The sequence below is a fragment of the Mya arenaria genome, chromosome 13 (genome assembly GCF_026914265.1).
Source record: "Mya arenaria isolate MELC-2E11 chromosome 13, ASM2691426v1".
Lineage (NCBI taxonomy): Eukaryota > Metazoa > Mollusca > Bivalvia > Myida > Myidae > Mya > Mya arenaria.
In genome coordinates, this window is record NC_069134.1 from 60896541 (window position 1) to 60911247 (window position 14707).

Here is a 14707-nt window from a genome sequence, read left to right on the forward strand (position 1 = left end):
AGTACAGAAACGTGTACATTAAAGTAGTCAAAAATGTTGAAGTCCATGGATTTTTCGGAAATTCTTCGAGATAACGATTTTCGACATAACCGAAATACAAAAATTGTCTTAATAAACCAAACACATTCGAAAACAGTTTGACACAACCAGAACATTGATATAACAGAGTTGGAAAATGGTGACTTCCGATTGAATGTATATACTACATTATCAAAATACTGTGAAAGCGACTGGACTTACGTTCTCTTCCAGTTGATGTGGTCAGTATGGTACTGTACTCCCCTGCCCCCGCACTGTTGACGGCCTGAATCTGGATGTTATAACTCGTATCCGCCTCCAGGCCGCCAAGTGTGTATTCTACTTCCGCCTCGGCCGACTCCCATTCGAGCCCTTTCTTTGTTGAGAGTTCCCTGTAAATGTCAATCAGTGTACTGAATCCTGCAGGTGTAAGCTAGTATTCACCTCCAAACTGCTGTATATGTATATATGTGTATATTCTACCTCTGGTCCCGCAGATATCCACTCCATCCTTTTGTTTTAAGTCAAAACCTTGTAAATAACAAAGGAGTCACCCAAAATGAACAAAGGCACTGTAGACGGTTGTTTGCGCTCGGCCGTTTTCTTGGATGTTAATGGACACAATTAAAGAATTTTTTAAAGCAGAGTTATTCAACTTGGTATGCAGTCGAACCTCGTCGGCTCGAACTCCTTTGGTCCGGCGAAAATACCTTGAGCCTCGGAAAATTCGAGCCAAGAGGGAATTCTTACCTTCTGTCAGTATAAAGAAATCAGCCCTTTACATGCAGTTCGAGTAAACGATAAGTTCGAGCCAAACGAGTTCGAGCCAACGTGGTTCGAATGTACGTTTTGTCACTGGGATCACGTGTACTAAACTTCAGGCAAAGCATGAGTCCGCCAAGGCTATGGTGCCCCAGGTTATTATGATACCCGTACAACGCTACTTGGACTTACTTTCTTTGAAAACAAACGATGATGATGATGATGATGATGATGATGATGATGATGATGATGATGATGATGATGATGATGATGATGATAATGATGATGATGATGATGATTATGATAATTATGATGATGATTATGATAATGATGATGATGATGATGATGATGATGATGATGATGATGATGATGATGATGATGATGATGATGATGATGACGATGATGATGATGATGATGATGATGATGATGATGATGATGATGATGATGATTATGATGATGATGCAGCTGCTGCTACTACTACAGCTAAATAATAAACAACTACACATTTCAGATTAAACACAAATGAGGAGGTACCTGACGAATCCCTTCCAGTAGATGATCGTGTAGGTGGTCAAGTTAACGCGGGTGTCCTGCGGCCGCTCCCAGGTAAAGGTCAACGACTCGCTGGTTCGCCGCGTCATCCGGAGGTTCCTCGGTGCCGACAACACTGCGATATGGATAAATAAATAATATTGCCAAAATAGTACTGACTTCGGTCCACTGGAGGGATTTCGCATGTTATCGTCATGTATTTAACGCAATTGCAACCTGTCACTTTATTATTAAAGCTGAGACGTAATTTAAAAGTTGAGACAGTTGTTCAAAACTGACTCTTAACGCCTGAGAGTTTACTTTAATATATCAGACTATTTATTCTTACTACCCGAGCGGTTTGCCTTCTATAACGGAGACTTTACTTTTAAAACTGTCAATTTACTTCATGGTTGATATTCAATATACGTATGCAAATCTTATGGTCATGCGTTATTTACGTTTTAACGCTATTGGTCCGTTATCATTAAATAGTAATCCGATTAGCTACATCGTTCTAACATCCATTAATACCAATATTGAACACCAGCCCAGAACTGATTCTTTACTATTAAAGCTGGGACAAATTCTTACTTTCAAAACTGACACTGTATTATAAAAAATGAGACATAAAAAGCAAAAGTGTGACTCGGCTATTAATTTCAAAGCCGTGACTTAAAGGGCAAATTACACGAATTCGGTTGTGCCTACTCATTGTTACATGCTTTATTTCTTTACGTTAACACACTACCGTGAATCAAAGCATGGTAATACTATCTAAAACAATTGACTTCCTTCCATATTTATAGGTTTTGGTTTGTGATCACAAAAAACAGGCTGAACATGTTGGATCTACTGGATCTACTTGTTCTTGTTTATATTTTCACCGCATTGTTTGTACACAAACACCGGATGTGGTCACTTTATCAAATACACAGTGGTTACGCCCAACTAATTTTGTTTTTTTACTTACAAGAAACGTAACTTTTTTCTAACGTCGTTTAAACTTTAGTACACATGTGGATTGTCTTACCACTATATGGTGTTTGGGTCGTGAAGCACTATAAATCCGTGTTATTTTGCGTTCAAATTGTTAAATTGTCTATATAATATAGAGGTTTCTTATTTAGTAGCCTGTAACCTTTAAAACTATGACAGACCTGTGGCAGGCGTGGTGACACATTTCATTGGTGAAGCCGGGCTGAAGTGACCGCCATTGTTCTCATACTTGACCCTTACACAGTAGCTGGTACCCGGTTCAAGATCCCTAATGTAAAACTCCTTGTGCGCGCGTCCCGCGACGTGCGTTACTAACGTTGACGGCTCGTCGCCGCTGGATACAAGAATCTGAAAACCAAAATAAAACCTTGTTGTGTTTCAAAATCACTTTTGAAACTTGTGCAAATAGACTGATAAATTCAACTTTACCTTAACTCGAAATGGTCAGAAACACATCTTAGACAAATGGTATGTTTAAGTTATTGTTGTGTTAATATTTAATTTCAATAATACATAGGGTCTCACAAATATGAATAGAATCAATATTAATATACCCCCCCCCCGAAAAAAAACAATAAATAAAAAATAATAAAAAAAAATATGTCGCCAGTTTAACCATCTTGCAGCAGAGTTTGACACGAGCTGTTACAAATAATAGTTATTAATTGCAAAGTTCACCTGGTATCGGCGGATGTTGTCACATCCCCACGTGACCGCCAGCGAGTCCTGCCACTCGACAAGCAGCTGGGTAAGAGGGTAGGTCTTGTTCACCTGGTAACTGCCGTCCACAGATATGATCGTAGGACCCTCCGTCGGCTCTGTGGGAATATATCATTTACATGATCAGAAATGGGGAAAGATTAGTAACTATACAGGTCATAAGGTTGTATACGGCGTGGTATTTTGACAGTCGTGTCATCAGTACCGAAATTTAAGGACATTATCCTCTCATATTATAATTACAATGTACGATGTCTGATTGCTGCAATTGAGTTTTATTGTATTTTGTCGTAAAATACGAATTAACGACAAAACGACAATACGCAAAATTGACGTGGCAAAGATGGCCACATGGCGGACCAAAAATATGCCATAATCCGACGTATACTCGCCCCGCCATTTGGTCTTTTTAGTATTTAAACTCCATATTACGAAATGGCAGGTATAAACTACCATATCAACATTGTGATTATGTAAAAAATACGTTATGTACGCGTTTTAAACACTGTGTATGAACATCGTGCACAAGTTTCAGAACGTCTTTGTCAGCCGAAACGCAGAAAAAGAAATGACGTCACATAAATCATTAGCGAAAAAAATAATGGCGTTAAAAACAAAATAGAACAAGTTTCTGACCTGCGCACTTCGTTTTCACGTTCGCCATTGGGCTTGCCGGACCGTCAGTTGTGTCACCTTGACGCCGGACGCTCACGTAAATGACGTAATTGGTGTTCGGTGTGAGGTCAAGTAAAGTGTAATTACACATCGTGTTCTCGTGACACTTCACTTCCGGTACAACACTAGCCATACTGAAAGAAAAATAGCACTGTACTTTTCTCTTTTGGATAAGAAGCATGACTTTAAACTGCAAGACATCGACGACGACGCCTTATAAGGCGGCCCCAAGCAACACAAAAGTCATGGCACTTCTTTGATCTTTATAGTTTTATTTATAAATAATTGTAATTTCTGTGAAAAATGTCTTCTACAACAACTGGATGTTGTTATGCTTAAGATAATGATATTGGAAGTAGAGCCCTTCACTTACCGGAATTCCGTTTCTTCGCCGCCCTTAGCGAAAACGCTATACCACATGACCGGCCCGTCGCCCGAGTCCCCGCGGTGGCGGCTCCAGGGCGGCCACGTAAGAGGAACTTCCGTTGCACCTATCTCCTCCTTCAGCACGGTTGGTGGGCTTATCAGCATTGGACGGCCTGGAATTGTACGAAATACTTTAGTTACTCAATAGAAATATTTTAAAGAATAAATTGTTTGAAAGTTTCTGTTATAACTGATTAATTACTGATCTTATAACAATAACATTTAAATTATTTCGTATATCTTGACTGTAGTATGAAGGTGACCTACATCTTTATAAAATGACTGAGGGCAATTGAAGATTCGTTTATAAATTGATTTTCGGTTCTTTTTTTGTATTGCTATATTCACCCTTTTTCATTTATATTTAGATACAAAAGATCAGATTTTATCAATTGTGAACAACTTTAACTATTCGAACATTTTGAGCGGTCCGCCCGCCGCTTGATTACTCGTAAGGACCTTTAAGTCAACACTTATGGGGAACTACATTTATAACAAACGATGTGGGTTATTTCATTAAATCAAGCAATCCAAACTATATCAATATTGCGCAATAATAAATCAAATTTATCTAAACAATGCCGTATGCTTTCCTTTTCTCCCCCTCTATCCGGTTGCAATATTCAAATAAAGCTCAAGCTATCATTTCATTTCATGTCATTCAAATAGGGATATTTGTGTTTCTCCATCAATCTAGAAAATGCAATTTGTACAGACTATTAAAATGTTGCACAAGGTCAATCCGGCGTGATTAGTTGAGATTGGGATCGTGATGCGGAAACCTTTACAACCTACGCATTCGTTGAAATTGAATTTGAGCGTTTTTTGCCTTTTTTAAAATTCGTATCACATATGGTGAGAATTATCAACATGCACAATTAAATTTAGCCGAAGCGTCTAATCTCCAGCAACGCCAATGTTACGGTTTAATTGAATTGTGCGTATTCCTGTGTTTTGTGTGGGCCCTGAGGCGTGTGTGTAGCGGGCGTGAATTTTGCTTTGAATGTTTAAGGTTAAAACTGCACAGTCACAGATAAGAAAATTGGACCTTTTCGATTTTATTTGTCTCTGCATAAGCTGAGTTTGGCACCAATGTCTTCAATTCAGTCATAAAAGATAACTCACAATAAAACAGATCTTAAATAATTGTTAGAAAAACTGCAGGAAATTTACTTTTTCTTATATCGTTAGTAACCTAATATTTTGTCCACGTTCATAAATCACTGGTTGCCAGTCAATTACGGAAAAAATGGCTTATTCCAAGGCAATAATTTTCGAACGGAAAAATGAAAATCTGCGATCTGATCTATTGTCAGCAGTCTTTTATCACTGGTTTGCAGATATTTTCGCACAAATTTGCTCATTTAAAGACCATAAAAATGTAAAAACGGTAAATCTGTCAGAGTGCAGCTTTAAAATCTAAAATGAGGGGTACCTCACACAAAAATTACATTAAAAGGTAATTAAGGGTTAGAAAGAACACCTTTGACAAAGGCAGGGAGCTTTTGTTCAGAAAAGGGCGGGCTTCTGGGGCATAGTTTTGAATTCATATCATTGTACTCGTATGTCGCACTTAAATTCATTGTATTCATATAGCTAAGCCGTTTTAGACAAGATCCTTTACATAATTACTTTCATATAAACTGTCCACTGAATGAATAAGTACTCGGAGAATGGTTATAGGATTAATCTGTACTTACGAAACAAGTCAGCTGCCCGGGTTATGGACGTCTCCCCGGCCACCGCCCGCACCACACAACTGAACCGTTCGTCCGCCTGTACGTCCGTCACCTTACAAACACAAAGGACCTTTTATGAAAAATTTGCTTATGCGATATTGGTTGGTTGTCGCCAAGATGGGAACCATTATTCCAACGACGTAGCGCGGAAACAAATAGGTAATTTGAACATGTACCCGTTCCAAGAAGCGGTTCGGTTGAAAAACCAAATTATTTTGACTTCTGCATCTTTATAATGGCTGAACATGTCTCGAAAACAAAGTTGTGTATGCTTAAATGCCAATTTTATTCCTGTGTCTTTATATCTTCGAACATGTAACAATTGTGTTTAATTAAATAGACAGATAATGTTCCAATTAATTGCCAGCGCTCGGTCTTTTTATAGAGAGTGTCTCCGACAAAACCCCCCTTCCAGACAAAATCCGCTTCCATTCTTGACAAAGACGGGCATAACGCCCCCATCCCCAATTTGTACAGTTTCGTACAACGCACATATACCTGTATGACGTAGCGCACAAAAATGGTTCACGTCTACACGTAACTGTACAAGTAGCGTTTTGTAACCTTTCCTGTATATTTAAGTTTTAAATTATCACAGAATATAACGTTCTATGTGGTTCAGTAGTAATTAAAGACTATAAGTATCTTCCATGGCCGCTCGTGTAAGATAGGTTAATTCCGACCCGAGCGTAGGGTGTTTTGCGGAAAGAGGTTTACCGAGTTTCCGCAAAACACCCTGCGCGAGGGTCGGGATGAACCTATCTTACACGAGCGGCAATGGTATATGCTTTTTCTCCCACCTCAGTTAAACAAAATTAAGTAAAAATGTATTTTTTGCTGGAACTCTTTTGTGCTTAGTGAAAATAATTGCGTATGGATATGCGATAGCACGTGGTTGTCATGGATATGCGCGCAATGACCCAGTAAATCTTAATAGTCAAATCAGTCTTTTTAAATAGTTCTAAGGAGAATGAAGCATTATTTCTTGAATGGTGCTTGAAAACTGTTTTATGGTGACATTTGAAGAGAGAAATAATTAATTAGCGTTCTAAATATTACCATAAGACAAGATTTCCTTGATGCTACTGACGACAGTCTTCAACAAGGGAGGTAATTACAATGTTGTGACCATTAAAAAAGGAGTTCCATACGGGCATTTTATCTTCGCCCGTGGGCAAGTATATCTAGCATGGTTAAATTATTGGATCTACTTATCTGAGGTGGGAGAAATACACCTCTCAGCCGTAAGGTTTAGATCCCCAGAAAGGAGAGTCGTATAAGTGTCGTAGACTGCTATACAGCGAAACATTTCGGTAATGTGTTTGATTCGAAAACAAATATGATCTGAAGGTGAAACGATAATACTATATTGCTGAACCCTTATTTTAGTGTTGACGCATGTTTATGCCAATCAAATCGCCGAACGGATTATAATTTATATATTTAGAAAGCTGCTGATAAAAACGACGGCCAAGTTTCGATGTTGTAATTAGTGGGCTATCGCGGTTCGAACATGTCCTTGTTAAAAGAATATCGAGCAGTCATAAGGCAGTTATTGTTTAATTTTGCTTTACTATCAAAACGATTAAATCGACAGTTCAATTTGTAAAATCGACCTTCCCATTCCTGAATATTCTTTTTAAAAAAACAAATCGTTTTAAATGTCAAGTGAGCACTAACTAAGACAGTTTAATTTACTTTACATTGAAATTGAACCAAGCTAACAAAAAAATCAATTTAATTTAAGACAATTCCAACACTTTCTTTAAAATGGTCTTACTCAAACGCCTACTGGGAATTCATATCCATTTCGCTGTCTAGATTTTTATTTAGATACAATCCGAGAAAGGGGAAACTTATAGAATTAACCCGTCGTAAATCAAATTATTTTGTCTTCTGGATTTTTGTAATGGATGAATTTGTCTCCAAAAACAAAGATTTTGCGTGCTTCAATACCAGCAGTTTTTCTATGTTCTGAAATCTTTGAACACGAAACAGCTGTGTAAAAACCGAGCTAAAGTGCCAAGCACATGCCAGCCCTTAGCCTTGTTTTAGAGAGTTTGCAGAAAAATGCCCCTCCGGGATAAAATACCCTCCCCCCTTTCAAGACAATTTGAAGATTATATGGGGGTGATCTTTGTCAAACTTATCGTTTCGCGGTTAGTCGAGGAACATTCAAATGATGTTTTAGAGACTTTAAGTGACATAATTGCTTCTTATATGCCCATTGGCATTCTACGAGTACATGTGAACCAAACTGACCTTACGACAGGATTTGATTGACAGGTCCTATCAGCCAATCAGAATGTAGGGCTGATAAGCCGTGTTGCTATCCGCCATTTTGTCCGTCAAACTGACCAGAGTCCGTCATATACATGCGCTGGCAATTCCTCGCCTTTTTAAGTTTTATGGTAAAAAGGTGTTGTCATGGCACTTGTAATTCGGATACAAGGTAGCCAGGCCGACTAAAGATGGCTTCCAATTCGTTCCGTATTCGAAACCAGCGAGTTATTTAGAAAAATGCAAGTGCTGTATCAGACTCTGTGGAAGACCTCATCAACAGCTGAACTTGGAAATTTTGAAAGATCGTTCAAAGGCAAACATCCATACGTCTGTACAAAAGTATTTTTTTGAACAAAACTACTTATTTCAATCCACTCAAAATTTATTTAATACTGAAATTGTCCGTGCATGACCTAAATAACTGTTACTATTTTTAAACTTTAAACATCGTACATTTATGCTTTGGCTTGTGTTGTCAAATCGGCATTAATGACCATTTGATATCAGGTTAAACATGGACACGATTGATTTCATTCAAGATAGAGGTATTTTTGTTGATACCGTTATGTAGTTTTTATAAACTGCTTTGCTCAAAGTAAATCAGGAAATATCGTACAACTAAATTTTTGTCCGAACCATCGCATGCTTCCGAATCTCATCTACTCGTATGGTTCCTATGTAAACAATGGCTTTTGTAGCTGTCATTCCGACACATTTCATAGATTTCTTATTTTCATATCAGCACTTTGTCGACGGGAAATCCAATCAAGAAAACCCTGACCCTCAAGCAGCTACTGTATTTGACCAGCTCACACCAGCTAGGCCTCCTCCAAAACTCAGATAAATATTTGAGCCACCAAAACAAAACGAGAACAGATCGGTCTGAATCGTTCAGGTATTATTTTCTGTATAAAACAATTTATTTCACTGTACATTTAAATCAATTATTATGTTCATTAGAACTTGATTCTGCCAAACATGTGTTGTAAAGACTTAGACTTAATATGAATAAAGAACAAGTCAAACATGTACATATTTTCATTGTTATTCTTATATTTTGGGCCATTTACGTAAATCTACAATATTTAATGATAGTTCATCCAATGTTCAGAGTCCGGATCACATGCACACTCGATTAACAGTATTCTTAAAGTTGCACTCTCACAGAATTCTAGTTTGACACTTTTTGTCTCAGAATCGGCTAATATTGGCATTCTTTAAATTAAGACCTAAGCAAACTTCTCCGAGCCAAAATATGATAAATGCAATCGAATCCTGTGTAAGTTGTCAAAGTGATCAATCTGTGAAAGTGCAGCTTTAACAGTGAAAAATAACTTCTGCTAATGCTATATATTTATGCCCCCTTTTGAAAAAAGTGGGGTATATTGTTTTGCACATGTCGGTCGGTCGGTCGGTCTGTCTGTCTGTCGGTCGGTCGGTCGGAATACCAAATGGTTTCCGATCAATAACTTGAGAACGCTTTGACCGAGGGACCTCATACTTGGTATGTGTATTGGTCATCACCAGCAGATGAACCCTATTGATTTTGAGGTCAGTGGGTCAAAGGTCAAGGTCAGTGTGACCTTTACATGAAAAACGGTTTCCGATCAATAACTTGAGAACGCTTTGACCCAGGAACCTCATACTTGGTAGGTGTATTGGTCATGACCAGCAGATGAACCCTATTGATTTTGAGGTCAGTGGGTCAAAGGTCAAGGTCAGTGTGACCTTAACATGAAAAACGGTTTCCGATCAATAACTTGAGAACGCTTTGACCCAGGGACCTCATACTAGGTAGGCTTATTGGTCATGACCAGCAGATGAACCCTATTGATTTTGAGGTCAGTGGGTCAAAGGTCAAGGTCAGTGTGACCTTTACATGAAAAACGGTTTCCGATCAATAACTTGAGAACGCTTTGACCCAGGAACCTCATACTTGGTAGGTGTATTGGTCATGACCAGCAGATGAACCCTATTGATTTTGAGGTCAAAGGTCAAGGTCAGTGTGACCTTAACATGAAAAACGGTTTCCGATCAATAACTTGAGAACGCTTTGACCCAGGGACCTCATACTAGGTAGGCTTATTGGTCATGACCAGCAGATGAACCCTATTGATTTTGAGGTCAGTGGGTCAAAGGTCAAGGTCAGTGTGACTGTAAGCTGAAAAAAGGTTTTCTGATTGTCCATATTTTTTTAATGCATGCACAGATGATTGGGATTGATGTATAAATGTTTGTATAGAAATGATTTTCTTTTATGTTACTATTTTAGTTGGGCATTTATTTTTTAAAATATATTTGCCATTGCAATAAAGAGATATTCATCTACAATATCATACATAAACACCAAAGAAATATCAAAGTTTAAGTAATGTTTGCAAAACAACAATGTTTAATAAATCTGATATTAAATATGCAACAACTGGTGTTATACTCCAGAACTGAAGCTAACATCATAGAGGTACATCCTTCCAAGAATCCATCAAAACAACATGCTGAACAACTTCAAGAACTCTCTTCAAAAGACCACACTTTCCTGAAATAAATAAAAGATGCCAATATTAAAATAAATCAGTTACATGTATTGTTAAATATTTTAATACTAGCTGTAAATGCTACTGCCTTTGATGTTTGCTTTCTACATGTATATCATAATGAAATATTGACAAGATAAAAGCTAATGTTTTGTGGTTGTTGTTTTTCTCTGGACAAATAGTCCATTACTTTTGTACAGCAAAGTAAAACTTAATGTTATAAAAAGCTTTAAAATAGGTCCTACCGATTATTTGTAAAACTTGTCATCACTGGTTTTCTCTTGCGGTTGACATTGCCTGGACTGGCAAATATCATGTGTGGGGGGGGGGGGGCGGTTTCCGGTCTTATGCTAGGTCCCCTGTGGCGGTAGGCTTGTTGAAGACAATAATAAGGGGACTTCCTTATCTCCATCAATCAGAATACTTTAATGGTGTCAACGGGTAGTGTGTGTGGGTTATCTAACCAGCTGCCCGGTCAGCTTAGTTGGTTAGAAAGCCGGGCTAGTGTTCTGGTGGTTGTGAGTTCGAGCCCCACACCGGGGGCACTTTTCCTTCCAGGTCTACTTTTACAGCCAGAGTGTGTGAACATGTTCCACAATTTCTGTAAGAACAAAAATCAAAGCATGTGAATGTTTGAGCAATGCAAAAGTTACAGATTGGTATCACCCACGATTGTCACTTGTCAACTATTACATTATTATTCATAAGGGAGAGTGTTCAATCGATTAGAACTGAAACTTTTCATGCATAACCCCAATAAACTATTTCTGCTCATACTATAGAATACAAGGTTATACTGTATAGCTGGCATGTAACTGTTATTTAATGTCACTTCCGGGTTCCCCATTCGGGCCATTTATGATTTACTCATATTGTGCGATGATTTATTTAATCTTTGTTTCAACAATACTGTAAGAAGGACCGGTGTTATTAAAAGTTAAACTTACCCTTGTTTGCATTTACAGTATGCGTCACACACACGCTTTTCCTTTGTATCGATGTCACTGTTGACAACATGGCGGCTATCCGATTTTCTCTGACTTGGATAGATTTCACCCGTAAATTTTAGATATCGTCATTTTCTAAAGATATATCGAGCCTTCCGATGTAGCAGCCAGTTACAAATTCCTTTGACTTCTATTTTTTCGCATTGTAATGTCACATTTATGATAATTTGTCAGGAATATCGGAAAGCGAAACGACGCGATACGCCATTACTTCCTCGTTTGTTTGACGGACATAGACAGAGTTCGCTCCCTTGATATCAGGGGGCGTGGCTTAGAAGCCGCTGTCGTAAGGTCAATTCCATGCCTTAACGGTGTTTGTATTTAAGGGACTAGACACCAGATGGCCCATGAATTGGCAAATAAAGCATTACCTCAAAACAAGCCTAAAATTGTCAATGCAAGCTAGTGATAGGCCGATAATGCATCATTTTACATGATCAAACGAATAGACGCAACAATCATGTTGCTGTTTCATCTGAGTTTCCCCGTTTAAAAATAGCGCTTAATGGTTCCCCAGTTTAAATCATACCTGTTTATGAGTACAGATAAATATACCGACGCTATTTTTAAAATTACTGGGATTTACCTAGTAGACAACCCCAGTATAAATTAAATTGGAAAAAATGCGCAAGGCGATGTGACATATCTGTAAGTATGATTTATGGCGTGGTAAACAACGTTGTCAAATTAAAGTATGTTTTTGACAATTTTCCTGCAATTGTATCATCTGGTGTCTAGTCCCTTTAAAGTAAAAGTCACTCATGGCAGTTACCATTAAAGTCCGGTATAAACACATAAATTGAACAGTTTCTACGCAATGCTACCTACCGCCTTAAACAAAACGATAATGTTTGTTCAGAACGGAATCTGAAATAAATTACAAGTCATGAACCCATTTGCATAAAATAATCCTGCTTACCAGCGTTTAAGAGATCCAGCCCACAAATAAACGTTTGGTTCTCTGACAGCTTCGTTAAGCCTTATGTTAGATTTTGATGAAGCCTGGAAGACCCATACAATGTTGGTATCATTAGAAAGGTACATGCTTGCTGGTTAGTTTAGCGTGTACTGGAGCCCATTTTAAGAGGCAATGATCCCAAGGTGGGGATCGAAAAATCATGAGTGAGTGGCGGACAACGGTACCACTTCTTCCAGCTCAGCTTTGAGAGGATAGACCCAAAAACCTATTTGGTGGGTGGCGGACACCTATACCACTAGACCTCTTTTGCCCTTGTAGGGATCGACCACCTTTATAAGGCAAACATTTACACCACCCCAACCACTAGACAAATCTCAGCGTTTTGAGGATTGAAACCACAACCTGTTTGGTGAGAGGCGGACAGCTAATCCACTAAACTACTCTCACCCTGGTGGGGATCAAACCCATAACCTCTTGGTTGAGGTTCAAACACCTATTCCAGTAGACTATACTCATCCTGGTGGGGATCAAACCCATAACCTCTTGGTTGAGAGGCAAACACCTATTCCAGTAGACTATACTCATCCTGGTGGGGATCAAACCCATAACCTCTTGGTTGAGAGGCAAACACCTATTCCAGTAGACTATACTTATCCTGATGGGAATCAAACTCATAACCTCTTGAATGAAAAGCAGACACATATTCCACTAGACCACTCTTACCTTGGTTGGGATCGATCACCTTTGTCAAGATCGAACAAACAACCTCTTGGGTGAGAGGCAAACACCTACACAACTAGACCACTCTCATTCTAGTGGTGGTCGAACCCACTACCTATTTGATGAGAGGCGGACAGAATTCCACTAGACCACTCTTACCTCGGTTGGGACCGATCGCCTTTGTGAAGATCGAACCCACAACCTCTTGGGTCAGAGGCAAACACCTATACGACTAGACCACTCTCATCCTAGTGGGGATCTAAACCACAACCTCTTGTGAAAATGGCGGACACTTACGCCACTGGCACATTCTTATCCGAGTAGGCATTCAACACTCAACCTCTTGGTGAGAGGCAAACACCTATACTACTAGACAACTCCCACCCTAGTGGGTATCAAAACCACAACTTTTTGATGAACGGATGACACCTATACCTCTTGAACACTCTCGCCCTGGTGGGGATTGAACCCTCATCCTCTTGGGTGAAACGCGGACATCTTTACCACTAAACCACTAAACCACTGTCACCCTGGTGAGGATCGAACCACAACTGATTGGGTGAGAGAAAGACACCTATTCCATTTGACCACTCTCAGCCATCTTTGGGATCGAACAATACCCTCTTGGGTGAGATGCTGACGACTCGTATACCCATAGACCACTCTCACCCTGCTTGGGATCAAACCACAACCTCTTGGGTGAAAGCCGTACACCTAAACCATAAGGCCACTCTAATCGACTTTCGGATTACTAATATGTATAAAATAATGACCGAAAGTACGTTACCGTTCATTGAGTTATTGTTTTGATATAACATTCGGTAAAAAAACATGCATTTTACACCATTTGAAATTATACCAAAGTAATATTGGGTCACCATGAATCCAAAATTCACAAATTGTGGGTTGGATACCTTAATAGCATCCTTGAAAACCTTCTGCAAAACATTTTTATGGCATTCCCAGTGTTAGGAGTGTTATGAATTCAAGGCCAATGGTTTTATTGGTCTCAATATTGTGCAGCTGCGTAAAATTATTTCATAACAAAGCAACAACCTTGAAAAACACCCTACAATAAACATTTAGATGATGTGAATTATGCATTGGCGCTTTATGTTGGAAACAAACATTGCGCATGGCGAAAGTGCCAAATAATATTTGACTTGTAGACATCTGATAGAAGAGAAACAACTTTGAGCATTGTTACCATTTCAACCGTATTTATAATAATTTTTATAATTTGTCCACAAATATGGTCTAAACTCGCAAAGAAGTTGTCAGGATTTACTCAATATGAACTATTATACTATATCAATCTTGGGCCATCTTAGTGACCATTTTCAACTTCGTGGAAAATTTCTTTGTTGAATAAAA

The 14707-nt window shown here is 38.7% G+C and overlaps 1 protein-coding gene and 1 long non-coding RNA gene across 2 annotated transcripts in view; both read right to left on the reverse strand.

The window, feature by feature from the left end:
• The window catches only part of LOC128213222 (receptor-type tyrosine-protein phosphatase S-like), a 96657-nt gene that overhangs the window by 27348 nt on the left and 54602 nt on the right, over positions 1-14707 (reverse strand). Inside the window, exons 8-14 of the mRNA XM_052918782.1 lie at positions 5832-5922; positions 4079-4244; positions 3667-3839; positions 2989-3128; positions 2472-2658; positions 1315-1447; positions 241-410 (exon numbers count right to left, since the gene is read on the reverse strand). Of these exons, the coding sequence (XP_052774742.1) occupies positions 241-410; positions 1315-1447; positions 2472-2658; positions 2989-3128; positions 3667-3839; positions 4079-4244; positions 5832-5922 (1060 nt within the window). The remainder of the gene's footprint in view (positions 1-240; positions 411-1314; positions 1448-2471; positions 2659-2988; positions 3129-3666; positions 3840-4078; positions 4245-5831; positions 5923-14707) is intronic.
• On the reverse strand, positions 10418-11934 carry LOC128213230 (uncharacterized). Its single transcript, XR_008257702.1, has 3 exons — positions 11635-11934; positions 10933-11288; positions 10418-10689 (listed from the first exon to the last, which is right to left on the reverse strand). It is a non-coding gene; the product is annotated as an uncharacterized LOC128213230 (long non-coding RNA).